The sequence below is a fragment of the Salmo salar genome, chromosome ssa01 (genome assembly GCF_905237065.1).
Source record: "Salmo salar chromosome ssa01, Ssal_v3.1, whole genome shotgun sequence".
Lineage (NCBI taxonomy): Eukaryota > Metazoa > Chordata > Actinopteri > Salmoniformes > Salmonidae > Salmo > Salmo salar.
In genome coordinates this window covers 167,747,957-167,767,288 of record NC_059442.1, presented here as the reverse complement: position 1 = coordinate 167,767,288, position 19,332 = coordinate 167,747,957, and the positions used below count along the sequence as shown (strand labels likewise).

At 40.3% G+C, this 19,332-nt stretch overlaps 2 protein-coding genes across 4 annotated transcripts in view; one reads left to right on the top strand and one right to left on the bottom strand.

Moving 5' to 3' along the window:
- Positions 1 to 19,332, top strand: part of LOC106572095 (cyclin-I) — a 57,277-nt gene that overhangs the window by 13,425 nt on the left and 24,520 nt on the right. For 2 of the 3 annotated variants that reach the window (XM_014145951.2, XM_014145943.2), the window contains exons 3-4: positions 919 to 1,055; positions 3,969 to 4,683. The gene's annotated coding sequence lies outside the window, so the exon portion shown is untranslated. Of the gene's footprint in view, positions 1 to 918; positions 1,056 to 3,968; positions 4,684 to 13,462; positions 13,766 to 19,332 lie in introns of those variants that run through there. The other variant, XM_014145933.2, reaches the window with a different exon arrangement.
- On the bottom strand, positions 5,030 to 9,519 carry LOC106572117 (cyclin-G2). Its single transcript, XM_014145973.2, has 8 exons — positions 9,423 to 9,519; positions 8,513 to 8,654; positions 8,191 to 8,331; positions 7,719 to 7,969; positions 7,369 to 7,447; positions 7,170 to 7,268; positions 6,611 to 6,813; positions 5,030 to 6,071 (listed from the first exon to the last, which is right to left on the bottom strand). Exons 2-8 carry the CDS (start codon positions 8,615 to 8,617, stop codon positions 5,936 to 5,938), a joined length of 1,014 nt encoding a protein of 337 aa, XP_014001448.2. The 5' UTR covers positions 8,618 to 8,654; positions 9,423 to 9,519; the 3' UTR covers positions 5,030 to 5,935.

The window sequence follows — 19,332 nt, the reverse complement described above, 5'->3', positions numbered from 1 at the left end:
CGTAACTGACTTCAGTGGGCAAATGCTCGTCTTCGATGGCCACTGGCACGCTGGAGAAGTGTGCGCTTCACGGATGAATCCCGGTTTCAACTGTACCGGGCAGATGGCAGTCAGCGTGGACGGCGTCGTGTGGGCGAGTCATTTGCTGATGTCTACGTTGTGAACAGCGTTCCCCATGGTGGGGTTATGGGCAGGTATAAGCTACGGATAACGAACACAATTGCGTTTTATTGATTAGCAGTTTGAATGCACAGAGATACCGTGACGAGATCCTGAGGCCCATTGTTGTATCATTCATCTACCACCATCACCTCATGTTTCAGCATGATAATGCCCCATGTCGCAAGGATCTGTACACAATTCCTGGAAGATGAAAATGTCCCAGTTCTTCCATGTCTGGTGAGTATGCAGGCCATGTCACCCATTGAGCATGTTTGGGATGCCCTGGACCAATGTGTATGACAGCATGTTCCAGTTCCTGCTAATATCCAGCAACTTCACACAGCCATTGAAGAGGAGTGGGACAACATTCCACAGGCCACAATCAACAGCCTGATCAACTCTATGTGAAGGAGATGTTGTGCTGAATGAGGCAAATGGTGGTCACACCAGATACTGACTGGTTTCTGATGCATGTATATCTGTATTCCCAGTCATGTGAAATCCAGAGATTAGGGCCTCATGAATTTATTTCAATTGACTGATTTTCCTTTTATATAAACAGTAACTCGAGTAAAATCGTTGACGTTGTTACGTTTTTATATTGTTGCGTAAACTAGTAAAAGCTAAATGTTAAATTAGAAAACGAATACTATTTGAACCCAGGGCTGTCTGTTTCACTGTGATGATAAACACTGTTGTCTCACTGCTGTAAATGCTGACGTAATGTCTGTCTTTCTGCAATGTCTGGTTCTCCAGGTGGTAGGGAGAAAGGCTGCGTCACCAGAGGCCCACCTTTTGGACCTGCTCAGCCCCGGAGACCGCCTTGGACACCTGCCTGTCTAACTCCCTCAGACTGCACCACGCCCAGGACACACTAGCCATGTCTGCTGCTGGTAAGGACAGGAGTTGGTGTGTTATTGTACATTTGTCCAAGAGATGAGATGTTAATATCCATTAACAATCCAGTACAGGCACCCCCACACATACAGTGCATTCAGGAGGTATTCAGACCCCTGGACTTTTTCCACATTTAGTTACCTTACAGACTTATTCTAAAAATAGATTAAATTGTTTTTTTCATCATCATTCTCCACACAATACCCCCTAATGACATCACACTACCCCCATAATGACAACAAAAAACTAAAATATCACATTTACATAAGTATTCAGACCCTTTACTCAGTACTTTGTTGAAGCACCTTTGGCAGCGATTTACAACCTCAAGTCTTCTTGGGTATGACACTACAAGCTTGGCACACCTGTATTTGGGGAGTTTCTCACATTCTTCTCTGCAGATCCTCTCAAGCTCTGTCAGGTTGGATGGGGAGCGTCGCTGCACAGCTATTTTCAGGTCTCTCCAGAGATGTTCGATCTGGTTCAAGTCCGGGCTCTGGCTGGGCCACTCAAGGACATTCAGAGACTTGTCCTGAAGCCACTCCTGCTGTGTCTTGGCTGTGTGCTTAGGGGCGTTGTCCTGTTGGAAGGTGAACCTTTGCCCCAGTCTGTGGTCCTGAGCAGGTTTTGCTCTGTTCATCTTTCCCTTGATCCTGACTAGTCTCCCAGTCCCTACTGCTGAAAAACATCCCCACAACATGATGCTGCCACCACCATGCTTCACCGTAGGGATGTTTCCAGGTTTCCTCATGATGTGACCCTTCTCATTCAGGCCAAAGAGTTCAATCTTGGTTTCATCAGACCACAAAATCTTGTTTCTTATGGTCTGAGAGTGCCTTTTAGGTGCCTTTTGGCAAACTCCAAGTGGGCTGTCGTGTCTTTTACTGAGGAGTGGCTTCTGTCTGGCCACTCTACCATAAAGGCCTAATTGGTGGAATGCTGCAGAGATGGCTTCCCTTCTGGAAGGTTCTCCCATCTCCACAGAGGAACTCTGGAGCTCTGTCAGAGTGACCATTTAAGAATGATGGAGGCCACTGTGTTCCTGGGACCTTCAATGCTGCAGAAATGTTTTGGTACCCTTCCCCAGATCTGTGTTTCGACACAATCTTGTCTGAGATCTACGGACAATTCCTTCGACCTCACGGCTTGGTATTTGCTCTGACATGCACTGTCAACTGTTAGACCTTATATAGACAGGTGTGTGTCTTTCCAAATCATGTCCAATCAATTGGATTTACCACAGGTGGACTCCAATCAAGTTGTAGAAACATCAAGGATGATCAATGGAAACAGGTTCATCCTGTTTGTCATTAATGGGTTATTGTGCATAGATTTACTAGGAAATGTTTTTATTTAAGCCATTTTAGAAGAAGGCTTTAACGTAATAAAAAGTGAAGGGGTCTGAATACTTTCCAAATGCACCTTACAGACGAGAGGCTGGAAGCGACACATTGTTCCCAAATTATGGCTGTTTATGGGATGTTATTGTTCACTTGTCCCAAAGGATGTTGTGTTAAATATGTCAAACTGCACTTGAGCAAGACACTTAACCCGAATGTGCTACAGTGGCGCTGTACTACTAAGGGCTGACCCTGTAAAACAACACCTATCATACTACTATGGCTGACCCTGTACAACAACACCTATCATACTAATATGGCTGACCCTGTACAACAACACCTATCATACTACTATGGCTGACCCTGTACAACAACACCTATCATACTACTATGGCTGACCCTGTACAACAACACCTATCATACTACTATGGCTGACCCTGTACAACAACACCTATCATACTACTATGGCTGACCCTGTACAACAACACCTATCATACTACTATGGCTGACCCTGTACAACAACACCTATCATACTACTATGGCTGACCCTGTACAACAACACCTATCATACTACTATGGCTAACACTGTACAACAACACCTATCATACTACTATGGCTGACCCTGTACAACAACACCTATCATACTACTATGGCTGACCCTGTACAACAACACCTATCATACTACTGTGGCTGACCCTGTACAACAACACCTATCATACTACTATGGCTGACCCTGTACAACAACACCTATCATACTACTATGGCTGACCCTGTACAACAACACCTATCATACTACTATGGCTGACCCTGTACAACAACACCTATCATACTACTATGGCTGACCCTGTACAACAACACCTATCATACTACTATGGCTGACCCTGTACAACAACACCTATCATACTACTATGGCTGACCCTGTACAACAACACCTATCATACTACTATGGCTGACCCTGTACAACAACACCTATCATACTACTATGGCTGACCCTGTACAACAACACCTATCATACTACTATGGCTGACCCTGTACAACAACACCTATCATACTACTATGGCTGACCCTGTACAACAACACCTATCATACTACTATGGCTGACACTGTACAACAACACCTATCATACTACTATGGCTGACCCTGTACAACAACACAGTACACTGCACCTATCCAGTGAAGGTGACATGTTTTGTGAGATGTAACTGGCCATGGCTAAATCAACCATCAGTGAAATGTGTTTACATATCTGGAGAATGTACTTTAGTTTTAATTCTCATTCAGCACATTAAAATCAATTTTTTTAGTTATCTGTTCCTACGTTTAGGTTTTCACTTTAACGTAAATTAATTTCCTTTCTTTCTTACCCAGACTGCACTACAAATGTCCCAATTGGGGGAAGATGATTATTTAGCTGATCACTTCTTTCTGCTGAGGAATGTTTTCTACTTGCCGTGACTGATATGTGGTAGTCTTGTACACCCTAGTTGAATGCACTGACTAAGTCTGTGGTTAAAAAGTGTCTGTTAAATGACCAAAATATAAATTCAAACTTCTGATTTTGATTTGAAGGTGGAGACAAACAGGTCGATACATCGATCAGGCAGTTTCACCAATCAGACCCGGACTTGGCGCCTCTCTCTCTCTCCGGTTGGTCGACAGAGACCGTTTGGCCACAAGCTGCTACTACACCAAGTGGGATGTGCCGTCTGACCCGGGGGACACCGAGGGTTACCACACCTACACCACAGAAACAGACCAGGAACTCACAGCCCACTACACCTCATAGGAGTTCAGTAGTCGCAGCCCACTACACTACTGGGGAAGTTTGGTAGTTGTCCTTCCCAGCCCACTGATACATTATAGGGAACTTAGTTTAGTAGTTTCCTCCCCCAGCCCACTACCAGCAACAGCCCGGCGGGGGATGGACCTCCATAGGCCACTCAACTAGTTCCAAACCCTACACTGTTTGTAGTTTATCGCCCTTGACAACGGTAGGTTTGGACTCTTACCTCAGCGGTCATTTTGAGAACGGTGGTGGCAGCCTAGAAGAGGCCTCAGGATTATTTGTGGATCTCAGGGACCTGTGGAGGTCTCAATGAAGAGCAGCTATAGTCCCCTCAGCTTGATCCATCTCTGCCTCACAGAGGAACCCGAGTTGGACTATCCTTCCTAACCTCACAACTTAAACGGAAGAAGTCTGGCATGGGTCTCTGATCTCAGTATTGGTGGATGCAGCCTCATCTCAAACTGGTCCTTCTCAAACCAGATGATGGATGAAACTATGGCAAGTTCTCTTTAACTTTTGATTTGGTTGAGGGATTTCATGTGGGGGAGGTTTTGTGCCAGGACTGAATTGTCTATTGGGAGATTTCTTGGAAATCAAGAGCTAGCTTTAATTCAATCATCTTGTGTTTAAATATGGTTTTCTGACTGAAGCAGAATGGTTTGGTTGACCAACTAAGTTCATGTGCATTGGTTTCAGGAGATTTCTTGGAAATGCTAAAGCAACGTTTTATTTTTGTCTAGAAAATGGGGGTCCTTTTCTCTAGTCATTGGGTTCATATAGACTAGGCCCATACAGGTCTAACAAATGTAATGTACTATTTCTGATAGGAAACATGACAAAATAGTGACTTCAAAATAGTTTTAATGTTTTCTCACAGGCAAAAAATAAGTTACTATTCACAATTTTTTTTGTACATTTTACAAATTTACATTTTTTTTAACATTTCTTTACAAGTTCTTTTATGACACTTATCATACATTATGTTCTTCCTCACATACATACAATCCAAATAATTTAAAGAGCCTACAGCTAACAAATTGGCACCATAAAAGTTTAACAAGATCATAGTCACACTCACTCTTAATGACTAATCAGACTTTGGCGTTTACAGTAACTAACCAGCCTTGCCACCAGTCAACATGACTCAACAATAACACTCGTTATACAGAAACTGGGAAAAGTACATTTACCAGGTTAATGCGAGACAAATCCAGCCGCTTCAGAGAATTGTTTCCCAAATGGCACCCTATTCCCTATCTAGTGCACTACTTCTGACCAGGACACACAAGGCTCTGGTCAAAAGTAGTGCACTATGGGAGGGTGCCATTTGGGACAGATATACAAAGTGGCTGGAATGTGAGACAAATCCAAACATGCACCACACTACAAAAATTTGATTTAGCTGCCTGTCTTCAGGATTGTGCAAACTTTCTCACATTTCTGTATGTTTGTTTTTAGCTTTAAAAAATGCTGTATATTGATTTTGTTTTCTGTAATGAGCCACACTGTGGTAGCCCTATAGAAGGCTAACAAAAACATTTACTACGGTATATAGAGAAGCTATTTTCTGGTTCGTATTCACTACGAACAAAATAGACCGTCACAGGGAGGGACAAACCTGAACGTGCCCAATGACCGCTTGTTAACTGTTGCAAAACTTTTAGCTACGTTTTGAATTAAATGAACATGACCCTACATTAGAAAAGGTGTTTTTAACCCAGGCACTGTGGCTCCCTCATAGGGCTTTGGTCTAGGAGGTATGGTGGTATTTGTTGTGGGGTTTTTGGCAGAGGAAGTTTAGAGGGAAGTAAGGTCCCTCCGCGTCAGAGCCCAGGGAACTGCTCAGACTCTCCTCCCCTGAACTCATGTCTTCACATGAGTCTTCACTGGAAGAACAAGAGGAAAAACAGTTCAAATTCACAATATTCCTTAGTTCATCCTGTTTGCTGTTGTCAATGTAATTTAATCATTTTTATTATTGGTCTGACTACAAGACCCATCCCAAGTCTTATGTGGAGATTTAACTGCTATTGTTTGACTACAAGACCCATCCCAAAGTCTTATGTGGAGGTTTAACTGGTTGTGTAATGTGGTTGAGCAGTTAATGTGGTTGAGCAGTTATGGGAACTATTGTTGCTAGGTACGAGTAGGACGTGACAGAAGTCACTTAACACTCAGACATTAAGTATGTGGGTTAGTTAGTGATACAAGAGCGAGAGGAGGAGTGGTCAAACTCTGAACAAAACACTGGAGCGGGAGGGGTGGGGCTTAAGTGTGTGTGTGTGTGGCTGGAGATTTCCCTACTTCTGTTATTCAGGGGATTTTCCAGAGTTCTTCCCCGTTGTCATAGTAGACTTTTTTGACTGCCTTGTAACAGAATGCACATTTTCTAGAATGTTAGAATGTTTTTGATACCCATGTATACCTTTCACTCTGATCCCAGCAGTCCTCAGGAATGGTTGGCAGTTCAGGGATGCTGTAGTAGCTGGTGTGAAGGTTCTGCGCTGTCCTTCTCGACACGATCCAGACAAGCTTCTTATTGTTGGGTTTGCTACATTCAGGAGAAGAGTAGTCGGACATACACTTGGCCACTAGTCCCTTCCAGTGTAGCAGCTCAAAGTCAGTGATCTGTAAAAGACGACCAGGGCATCATAACATTGGACACCAGGTTACATAGACTGGGTCAGCAGAAACCTTTGGGATGGATTCCAGGCGTTGTAAAAGGATAGCGGCTGTGAACTCGAGGCCGGGGAATGTGAAAGGGACCTTTTTATGTCTTTCCATAACCGTGCCAGTTGTCATATGAAACCTTTGACTAGGGTTGTAGGGCATACAATATTCAGAGATGGTTCCAGGGAAAAATAGGTTTCTTTTGTGTATAAATTTGACAGTTAACGTCGGGTTACTGTGTTAAACAAAAGGATTACATCATTGCTACGTGATAAAGCTTCAAGGATTTTCTAATAAGTGTATAATGTGTTTACCTTGAGATGTCTCTGAACATGATGTGCTATTTCTAACATATCAACAGATTGCATGGCTTCAATCTCCTGAGTGAGTAGTGACAGGGCCAAGACTGACGGCTGGAAGAGAAGAGACAAAATGCATCAAATTAGACTGCAGCTGCCAAGAGGCCTCCTGTAATAAGTAACATCTTATGGACTCTCTGTGGTAAATCATTACTTTAGCTTTGGAGAACGCGATCCGGCAGAGACAGGCTTTGAGCTGGACCTCTAGTGTGTCGAGGTTCAGGGTCTCCTTCCTGTAAAGGTTAAAATACTTATAAGAACCAATCTGGGTGTGAACAAAAAAAAAGTGTTAAGGCTATCTGTTACATAATTGAATTTGTTATGGTGGAATGGACACATGTTATTTGATCATGTCCAGTGAGAAGAGTTAAAACCATCATCCTACTTTCAGTCAGGACTAGTAAGTACATGTCTAGTTGTTCAAGCTACGTCACACTATTAACATCTTCCAAATGTGGTCGATTGCTAGGTGAATTGTAGTGTCTTTTTATAATGGGTTCTTACAGGTCTGAGGTATGGGCTCTTGTGATTCCGTGGTATAGGCGCAAAAACGTTAAGGCTGTGATGGCTTTGAGTTGGAAGTTGAGTTTCTCTGAAATGATCTTCTCCATGCGAGTGAGGTCCGAGACCGTAAACTTGCACTGGCCGATACGAATAAGCTCATTGGTGGAAGACACGTTACACTCCTCTTCGACTGCTTTGGCTGCGATGTGGAGGCAGCTGACGCCGATGCAGGCTAGATGTTTGGGTTGGACCTGAAGAGGAGAGACGCACACACACAAAAGCTTGGAATGAGTGGAAGTGGGGACAGGCTATTATTACTCACTGCAATTCCCTTTTATTTGTAGTTTGTCCTAAGCACATTATCGCTTTGTCATCAAAAGAAATGCAGAACACATGTCAACCTAATGTTGCTAATTAGCTTTAGAGTATGTAGAAATTACTAAATGTGCTCTTGATTGGGTCTTCATCTTACCTTCATCATGGCCAGGAATCGATCCAACAGGTTGACAGCCAGAACGAAAGTCTGTGTACTGTACCCAAAGAAACTAGTCAGGCTCCAGAGGTCCTCCACTTTGGTGTCCCTACATTTAGCTGATATACCCCTGCTGTCATTCTGTAATTAATAAGATCAAGATAAAATATTATTTCCTTACAGTATGCAACAGTAAGATTTTAGGCACTTACAGTGTATTAGTGTAAGGCGTTTCTGGACCAATTTGTTTTACCATAATGTTTAGGGATTCATATCAATCACGTGAACAATATTTATATTTAGCGACTGTACTGCAGACTACCTCTCCAGTCGATTCGATTATGCGGAGTCCTGTTTCCTTCGGAAGATAATTCCTCTCCTGTTCAAAATTGGTTATCAGCTCCCTCATAAGTTTCACCGTTTCCATGTCTGGACTCGGGTTACAGCAATCTGAATGTATTTCACTGTAAAACAAGACGGAGTGTGATGTTAGTAAATGTTTGTTCACCCGGTCAAGGTTTGCCCAACCCTGGTGTCAGATTTCTTAGGTTAACGCCTACTTAATCAGAACACAAACACACGAATCTAATTGGGATTTAAAGTGTAAAATCGTAAATATGATCAAATATCGTGAGATACTCAGACATTAAATAAAAAAACAAGCTTGAAATCCATTAGCTATGCTTCAAATCGTCGACGGGCGGGGGACAGATTCTTGTTCTTGCCGAGGAAGTGGTGCCTTAGCTGGCAAATCGGTCGACTTAGTTTTTTCCATAGAACTTGACGTTAACTCGACATCAAAATGTGTCTGAGTTTAAAAACTGTTTGCGGCTACTAGGTAGGTGATTTTAAAAGCCAACTTGTTTTCTAGTAAATAGAAAGAAATCGGTTGAGCGAAGAACTGAGAGCTAACGACAACGTTACAGACGATAAATAAAAGACAAGGACAAGACTGTAACGTTAGTTAGCTAACGGTAACTTAAAAATTAGTCGAAGTAAGATGCCAATTTCATCGACAAGCATGAAAAGGCAAGACCAAACGCATTAGTATAGTTTAAAAAAAAATCATAAACTTGATATAAAAATGTTACGTTTAATAATCCTCCAGGAAGCAATTTATTTTACTGGAATGGGATAAAATGTAAGATTTCACAAAACCAGTAATATTCACAATTTTACCTCCATCTATTCAATTTCCTTGCGTCAGCAATGTTAAAACTGTATATAATTACCTGTAATGTTAATTATATCGACATTTTCTACGGTGCCAGTCTCTTGTGTTGTTCCTGTTTTTACTGTCGCTTTTTGTTGTTGAGAGTTTCCGCACCCAGAAACTGACGTCAATACCGTGGTAGCCAATCCCGTACGGTATCCATCTTGGCTTGATTTATCCAGAAAAGTCTGCCTCTCCTGTACTTTACGGACCTATAAAATATATATATATATATTTTAAATATTCAATTCAAGAGATGGTAGTCCTACACAAATCACTGCTGTATTATTTAACGTTTTGTTATAAACGTTTCTTATGGTTCAAACAAAACAAAAAAATGGTTTAGTATGACCAGCTCCGATACTGACAATTCCACGGGCCAATCATCTTTCTTCTTTTTTGCCCGTTCAAATAGTCCGCCCAAAATTCTTCACTTCTATTGGATGCCTGGACAAACCCTTTTACTGACGAATGATTTGAAATAATTACCTCCGATTGTACATGGGGCATAAACATTTTTACTACCAGATTGTTTTTTTTTCTTGTCCAGTTGTCAACAGAATATTTGGACATTGGTTCAACGCTGACTAGGGGAGTTACTGAGAATACTGTTATAGTCAAGACAATTATTATTTATTTCACCTTTATTTAACCAGGTAGGCAAGTTGAGAACAAGTTCTCATTTACAACTGCGACCTGGCCATGATAAATTGGAGATAATTTTTTTCTGTTCCTGCACATCACACAATAACCTAGTTTTATAAATCAAATTCAATCATTCAAAGGAAAGAGGTATACATGCATTGGCAGTAAATTATTTTCCAGCTTTATGATTATTGTCAAGAAGAAAGCAGAAGTACACCATGTCGTTTATTTGTATATTAGGGAAAGAGGGATACCTAGTCAGTTGTACAACTCAATGCCTTCAACTGAAATGTGTCTTATGCATTTTAAACCCAACCCCTTTGAATCAGAGAGGTGTGGGGGGGCTGCCTTAATCGACATCCATGTCTTCGGCATCTGTGGGAACTGCCTTCGCTTGGTGGCTGAATGACAGATTTTCTTTACCTTGTCAGCTCAGGGATTCGATTCAGCAACCTTTCAGTTACTGGCCCAACACTCTAACCACTAGACTACCTGCCGCCCACAATCTGTGTCTTTTGTGTCCTATCCACATAATTATCACAGTGGTTTATTTATACAAATATTTGTCATCAGTCGTTGTTGCTGGCAAAGGGTCAACTAAACATATTACATAACGTATTATGGTAGGATTCATTCCCAATAGACAAATATTCCTACCACACATTGAATACAATGGGGAAAAAACAAACGTTATGTCATAACTGAAATCTATCATGTCTTTTTAAGTAACCATAATAAAGTAGAAAATGTATCCCAAATATTGATACAATATTAATTTTCAACACTAGCTGTATAAGGGTGGGCAGGTCAAGATCTGTTTCTTGCTTTGCTCTTAGGATCTGGGCACCATTTTTAAAGGAGGGATTTCTGGGTTAGCGGTTGGTGTAGAGGTGAAGCAATTGAAGTTGAAGATTGTGACGTTGGCGTTTGTGACACCCGCCGTTTAGCACGATGCAGACCCGGCGGTGAAACAGGAGTCACTGACAGGCCTTTTTGTGTCGGTCTTTATCCGACAAAGTCGTGTTAGTTATCCTGTTAGAGAAGCTTTTGTGCCAAATCCACTGCAGTGTTTCAGGTGCCACATTTTATGGTCATATTGCAGCAGTGTGGAGGAGGGAGATTCAAAGATGTGGGAATTGTGCAGGAGGGCAATGGGACATTAGGATTGTATAGTTTCGGAGAAAGTTGTGTGTGTCAACTGTAGGGGTGCCCATGTTGCTGGGGATCGGAACTGTCCGGTGCAAGAGACGCAGGTTGAGGTGTCTAGAGGCAGAGTAGTGCAGAAGGTGTCATATGTTGAGGTAGTGAAGAAAGTAGAGGAGGATGGGTCAAGGGTGAGGGATCCTGAGAGGATCCCTGTGAGTAGTAGATCTGTGTCATCACAGATAGATAGGCCAACGAGTGATATGCTTCAGTACGGTTGGCTTCTTAGCAATGGTTATCAACCGTACCGCAGAAATGGAACGTAAGTCACAGAAAATAGATGTGGTGGCAGCTGCAGAGAATTATATATTTTTATTTATTTAACTAGGCAAGTAGGTTAAGAACAAATTCATATTTTCAATGACGGCCAAACCCTAATCCAGACGACACTGGGGCCAATTGTGCTCCGCCCTAAGGGACTCCCAATCACGGCCGGATGTGATACAGCCTGGAATCGAACCAGGGTCTGTAGTGACACTTCTAGCACTGAGATGCAGTGCCTAAGACCGCTGCGCCACTCGAGGGACCCTGATTATACTCGGGAGTAAATCGAGATTTGACTACAGAAGAGTTCCAGGGTGTATTGAGTGGTGGTGTCCCGTCCTCCCAGGCCGTTGGCATAGTGGGGTTTTAATGAGTGTAGGGTTAGTTGGAAGGGGTTTGTTATATATTTTTTGTATTAGTTATTTGGTTTAGTTTTTCCCCTTTTTTCTCATTTTGTATCACAAAATATAATGGATTTATATTATAACCCAGTTGGGGGTGGTAATGCAGCATCGGATGCCACCTGCAAGAAAAAGAAGAAGAATGGAAAAGCGTTGCGTAGCTATGGAAAAAGTAGAACATAAAGGCGAAGCAGCTGCTTTACAAGTGGGGTGCACTGTTGAGCACTACATCACAAGGGGTTCGTGCTGATTACGTGTAACAGTGTAGGTTCCGTCCCTCTCTTCGCCCCAACCCGGGCTCGAACCAGGGACCCTCTGCACACATCAACAACTGACGAAGCATCGTTACCCATCGCGCCACAAAAGCCGCAGCCCTTGCAACACAAGGGGAACAACTACTTCAAGTCTCAGAGCGAGTGACGTCACTAATTGAAACGCTATTAGCGCGCACCACCGCTAACTAACTAGCCATTTCACATCGGTTACATACGGAGATTGTGACAGCCGGTTAAATGGCGTCCCTTGACCGCAGAAGTGCAGTGTTATTATAAGGAGAATTATACTTGGAATACGGAGGAGGAATATAGGGGAAAAGAGAGTTAGAGGAGGTCTTAGAGAGAGAGAGGAAGAGGGTGAGCTTGAATCGGTTAAAAATGGGGCAAAAAAGGGAGATGGTTTGTTAAAGAAGAGTGGTAGAAAATGTAAGCAGAGTGAGTTGAAAATAGGAGGAGAAATGGAAATGAAATGAGGGCGACGTATCGGAGGTGGTAGGTGTGGTGAAGCTCGCGGAGCCCGAGGCTTGCACCGAGGGTCAGGGATAAAGATGAGTCTGTGACAATTGGCGTGTAGTTTTTGAAAATAGTGGACCCTTGCATTTTGGCTGATCCATTTGTGGTTTCAGGGTGGGTGAAAACAGAGTTGGGTGCTGTGGAATCGGTGAGGGTAACCAGAAGTGGTCTTGTGATTAATTGTTTGTGGGGCTGGGGATCAGAAATGTTCCTTGCGAGAGAGGCAGGTTGATGTTTCCAGGGTTAGAGTATTGTCATATGCTGAGGCAGTGAAGACAGTAGAGGAAGATGGGTCAAGAGGGAGGGATCCTGAGAGGAGTGGTGTGACTAGTAGATCTGTACCAGTACAGAGGGATTAACCAACAAGTGATATATTGGATTTTTGGCATTTATATCAATGGTTATCAACTGTACTGCAGGGATGGAATGTAAATCGCAGAAAATAGAGGTTGTGGTGGCAGCTGAAGAGAGGAATTTGGGTGTGCGAGACTTGATGTAAGAAGCATTACAGGGTGTGTTAAGTGGTGGTTTCGCATCCTTTCAGGCTGTTGGCCTGAAGTAGGACTAAAGTGATTTAAATACTAGAGTATGTATGGTATGTATGTATGGTATGTATGTATGTATGTATGTATGTATGTATGTATTTTGTGTGAGTGTAGTGTTAGATGGTAGGGTATTTGTTTTATTTATTTAGCTTTTCAATCAAGTCCAGTCTAGTAGGTGGCGGTAATGCAACATTTTATTGGATGCCAACCGCCGTTTAAAACCTCATCGAAGAAGAGGAAGAAGCAGACTAGTGAGCGGAGGGGGCGATTTCTCTTTCTCAAGAGTCCACAGTCCTCTTCGGATGTGTAGACCTATGTCTATTCCGTTCAATTTTTTTTATTTATATATATATACATTTCATTTGAAAGACCCCCATTTCTCCCCAAAATAAAACACAACATGGAATCGAAGATGGAGTAACTCCAGACCCTATTTACCTCCTTTTGTTTTACCTCAATTTAATGGACCGGATGATTTCCAAGTCAAACTGTGATTCCCACAGCTTTGCAGGGGAGGTAAGCTAATCATAGCTAGCTAACTAGCATAACGTAGTTATATATATATATATATATATGTAAAATAGCAAGCTCTTTCTAGCCGTAACTTCATGTATTCATGAAAACGATATATTGGATAATGGACGTTGCCTATTAATGAAATGTTGCTTTATTAGCTAGCTAACGTTTACAATCGGTTAGTGTTTGTTTCTGTTGTGGTTCGGTCGGTAGCTTGCTAACTAGCCAGTAGGTCAGTCACTGTAACTCTCTTACATGACATGTATGAAATGTATTCACTACTGTAAGTCGCTCTGGATAAGAGCGTCTGCTAAATGACTAAAATATAAAAATGTCTTACAAACGTTAGCATAACTAGCTAACGTTAGTTTTATGTTGCAAACCGTAATATTAGCCTAGATGGTCATATGTCTTACTATACGGGTGAAAGATTGCTAGATATGTCTGTTTTTCTATATAACTAGTCAACCAACTAACCCTTCTGGTTTGCTAATTTCTCGAGAGGAGAATAATGTCTCATCACTGTTGTCACTAAAGACGAGTGTTTCACTAGTTGGGACAATGAATGACCAATGTTAAGTTGGTTTGATATTCAGACATTCATCAGACATTCGCTGAAATCCTTTTTTTTTTTAAATGGTAAAAATCAATAACTAATTCATTGATTGTTACAGAAACATAAAAATAGATATGGTTTATTCTATAAATGTCTAGCATACTTTTACAACCTGTTTTTTGAATAAAAATTCAGTTTTGATTTGATGGAAATATATAAATTCTTTGAAATGCAATTTCAATTTTAAATCAATTTCAAATTCACTGTCACAGAAACATCAAACTAGGTATGATTTATTCTATAAATGTCAAGCATACTTTTACAACCTTTTGTTTTGATGAAAAATTCCAGTTTTGATTTGATAGAGGGCATGTAGTCCGTCTAGAGGGCGTGTGGTCAAAGTTATAAGGAGTCTGTTATATATTAAATTAGATTACAGGAAAAAACTACTTGATGAAGGGGTCAGGCTTGACTAACAAAGAAGACCCGTGGATGGATCAAGAGGATCAACATGGACATTTCACAGTGGAGATAAGGGGAAAATATATATATATATTTATATATATTTATTAGCATGGGTATTGAAAGATGCCAGAGGGTGGAAAACCCTTTGCTACAGGTTGTGGGAAAGGGGCAAAGCACAGACAGTGCTTTGGCGGCAGGTAGCCTAGTGGTTAGAGCATTGGACTAGTAACCGAAAGGTTGCAAGATCGAATCCCCAAGCAGACGAGGTAAAAATCTGTCATTCTGCCCCTGAACAAGGCAGCTAACCCACTGTTCCTAGGCCGTCATTGTAAATAAGAATTTGTTCTTACCTGACTTGCCCTAGTTAAATAAAGGGAAAATAAAAGGGACAGATTTGATCTTTTGAATCATAACCTTTAGAACTACGTGTTCCAGAAAGCGTCTTTAAATGTGTCGTCAATTCATAAAAAGATGGTTGTTTTTTTGGTGTTTTTATTATTATTATTATATTTTTTTTCAGTCTTCAATGTGAAGCAAGACTGCTCAATGTGTGCTTTGCATCGTCCAGAGAAAAATGGTTGTCTGACCAACTAGGTTTGTCTTTGTGTAATATAACAGTAGGCTATGAAAACTCACGTAGTTTCATCCTTCAAGACATTTAGAAGTATGAAACTTTGTCTTGAAACTTAAAAAAAAAAAATCAGGGTTATCCTTGCTCTAATGCTGTATTTTTACTCTATTTGATGAGAGATGCGTACCATGAGAGAAATTCGCTGTAATAGGTACACACGTTGTATCTGGCACAAGTGACGATTAAACTGATTTGAATTTTAAAAAGACTGCTGTTATTGTAATGTTTGATATTACAACATTGATGTGTGATAGCTTTTTTTTTTTTATCAACACATCCGTTTTTTTTTGTTGCAAATGTACGCCTTTTTATTACTATACAATTTATATTGCCTGAATACTCAACGATAATTAACACCTCAGTTTATGTGTGCTTCTGTCAGGGTTGTGGAAGGGGGCCTCTCTGCTGTTAAATTAGAGACGTATAAATAAAGGTGTGTCTTTTAACTGCTTTAAAATGTGGAACTGTTGCACAAAAAAATGCAAACATTGATTTGGTATAATTTAAAATTGTAAACATTGATTTGGTATAATTTAAAATTGTAAACATTGATTTGGTATAATTTAAAATTGTAAACATCGATTTGGTATAATTTAAGATTGTAAACATTGTACAACTTTATGTCAACACTGTCTACCTTAATATACAACAAATTGCACTTGAAATTAACATTTCTTTCTTCTTCTTGCCTTCCCTGTGGCTCAGTTGGTGTGTGCAACGCCAGGGTTGTGGGTTCGATTCCCACGGGGGGCCCAGTACCAAAAAAAATAAAATGTATGCATTCACTACTCTAAGTCGCTCTGGATAAGAGCGTCTGCTAAATGACTAAAATGTAAATGTTAAAGTTATTGCAAGTAAATGCATATTTTCATTTGACAATCAGTGAAAACGTTGTTGATTTTTTTTTATATAGCTTTAAATGGCATTTTATAGATGTTTTGTATTTCTATCAAGTCAAAACTGGATTTTTTTCCTCAAAACAAAGGTTGTAAAAGTATGCTAGACATTTATAGAATAAATCATATCTAGTTTTGTTTTTGTGACAATCAATTTTCTTTATATATATATATATATATATATATATATATATATATAGAAAAAATTGATTGTCACAAAAACAAAACTAGATATGATTTATTCTATAAACGTTTTGAGTAGAGCACTGCGTTTTGTGAACATTTGGTCACCTGATTTACTGACGCTGCTCACCACCAAATACACTCATTCATTGATCGAGATAAAGTTGGTTTTATATTCAAACATTCAGACATTTGCCAAAACCCATTTCAAATTATTGGTCTTAAAAACATGTAGAAGCACACGAATCAGAGCACAATGGGGAAAATATGAGGTAACAATCTGTATTCTTTCTATTTAATGGTTGAAGCATGATAATCATGAATCTGCTCTGTCTATTCTCCATGCCACTCAGAGGCTGCAGTATGATGATCTGTACTCATTGCAACAATTGTCAGCTGGGGGTGTGTTTTATTTTTTTAGGAGCATTGGTGCTCCCAACTAAAAAAAAATACATTCAGGTTGCACAGCAAAATATTTTGGCAGATATGCGATTAAAAAAAAAAATGGTATAGGTACAATTGCCAATGTGTTGTGTTAAACAGTAGCGTGAGCAACAATAGTTGAATCTGAGGTTAGCCTTAATAATCAAAAATAAAAATCCCCCATTTGAAACTGATGCGAACAGAAAAATTGTGGAATCGTACCACGATTGGACTAGATGGATGATGCTAAACAAGGTTGAAATGTGATATATAAATTTAAACAAAATACAATCATTTGTTAATTTGACACAAAGTCAAAATCTATAGATTTCAGGATTGCATTGGGGGCGTACTTGTATCACAATGTAGGGCCTTACCTATGCATCTTGGGCCTATTAAATAGGGTATATCAGCATACTCAGTGACACTCCCAGAACACAACCGTGAAAAGTTTTCACAAATCGTAATGTCGTAGCGCTTATTGCGGGACTCAGAAACCACTGTGAAATTACCAACAATAAGCTCACCAGTCAACCCACTGTGTGAGTATTGCAGGGCTGACTCTTAATTAGTCGACTAGACGATTGTTTGGTCGTTATGCTGTTGGTCAACCAATATTTTTTGGGGGGCGGGTCGAGCAGTAGCAAAAAATAAATAAAAATATTTTTTTTTTTTTTTTTTGTGGCACACGAGACAGACACCTGTCTTATTTGCACCCATCTCAGTGATGTAATCCATTGCAGAGGCTGCAGGGACGGCACAGTCCAAGAAGAAAGGGATTGTGGTTAAGACGCATAACTGTGCTCTCTCCTGCCAATCTGTGCACATTCATTGTTTCATAACTTCATTGTTTGCGTTTTGATTTGTTTTAGTGTTTCTTTCAATTCTTCTTTACATATATCACCAGTAGTTCATTCCTATAATTGTAATCTATAATGTTTGTTTTGTTACGGTAATGGCTGGTAATATATTCAATACATATTTATTCCAGTCTTTTACCATTCTCATTGTCAGGAGTGGACATGTTGTTTACAGAGCGCGCAACCTATGCTACACTAGTGAGAAACACGTTTTTGGTTTATTTCATTCCGTTTTATGAGTTTTGTCAGTTTAGTCATTTGTCTTTTGTTTAGAGCGCTCCTGTCAATGTTGAGTAAGGATGCTCGCCTGATCTATGCATAGAAATAGACCTATAGGCTACTTTGCCTGCATGCAATTGTAGGTATATAAATGTTCCCATTTGGGGATCTGATAGTATTTCTGATTTGACTTAACTCACCACCACTAATGAACTGTGGAGCTTCTCAAAGGTAACGTTTGTGTCACCTCAAACAGCAAGAAAATAAGGTCTGTTTTTACATCCATTGATAATAGTTCTTTTAAAATAAACATCTTTCCTGGTCTCTCCCTTTTTTAATAACCACTCAGCGTGAAAGGGACTGTATATGCTCTGATCCAATGGAAATGTCATTAAAATAGGCCTACCTGATTTAAGTCTGATCCCTTAAACTCTGACTGCTAAATGACGTAAATGTAATATTTTATACAATGTTGCAAATTTGTTAGTGCCTGCTTATGATCAGACCCAAATTATTAGTTGCTACAATGTTTCAAGTTCTTTGCAGACCGGTCATGCTTAGCCAATGGGATTTATAGGATGTTTTTATCCAAATATTTTCTACCTGCATGCTGCAATATTTTTGTTTGCCTATATAGGCTATTTGTACATAGTTGTAATGGGCTCCCGATTGGCGCAGCGGTCTAAGGCACTGCATCTCAGTGCAAGAGGCGTCACTACAGTCCCGGGTTTGAATCCAGGCTGTATCACATCCGGCTGTGCTTGAGAGTCCGGTAGGGCTGCGCACAATAAGGCCCAGCATCGTCCGGGTTTGGCCGTCACTGTAAATAAGAATTTGTTCTTAACTGACTTGCCAAGTTTAAATTAAGGTTACATTTAAAAATAATAATAATTGGCAATATAAGTTACTTGTTAGGTTTATCATTTTCATTTAGATAGAATTTTGATTAACCACACGACAATAATTTTGAGAACGAAGACGTTATTAGAAATGAAATTAAAATGTACATACGAAAACAATAACTGGAACCCAGATCGGTAGAAATGTTAAGATCAATTTGCATTCTGCATGAGAAAAGTTGCCGACTCCTCTAACCTATTACTGGCAACTTCAGGAGAGTAATGGCAGAATCTGCAAAAGCCAGCAGGAGGAGGATGGTTGGGACAGGTTTTTTCCTTCTGGCTATCTTGATCTCTGGATCTCTCTTGAGTCATTTGTGTCTTATTTCATCAAACGGTGCGCTTAAAGCATCAGACAAACGCGATACATATATAGTTGATTTTATTAAAACACATAGGTGTCTATATATGGAAAAATGTGTTGCTCACACTAAT

Excerpts from the sequence above, each read along its gene's own strand:
- LOC106572117 (XM_014145973.2), bottom strand. The coding sequence starts at position 8,617 with ATGGAAACGGTGAAACTTATGAGGGAGCTGATAACCAATTTTGAACAG. Across the intron at positions 8,332-8,512 it reads TAATCGAATCGACTGGAGAG|AATGACAGCAGGGGTATATC; the intron begins GTAGTCTGCAGT and ends TATTAATTACAG. Across the intron at positions 7,970-8,190 it reads GATTCCTGGCCATGATGAAG|GTCCAACCCAAACATCTAGC; the intron begins GTAAGATGAAGA and ends TCTCCTCTTCAG.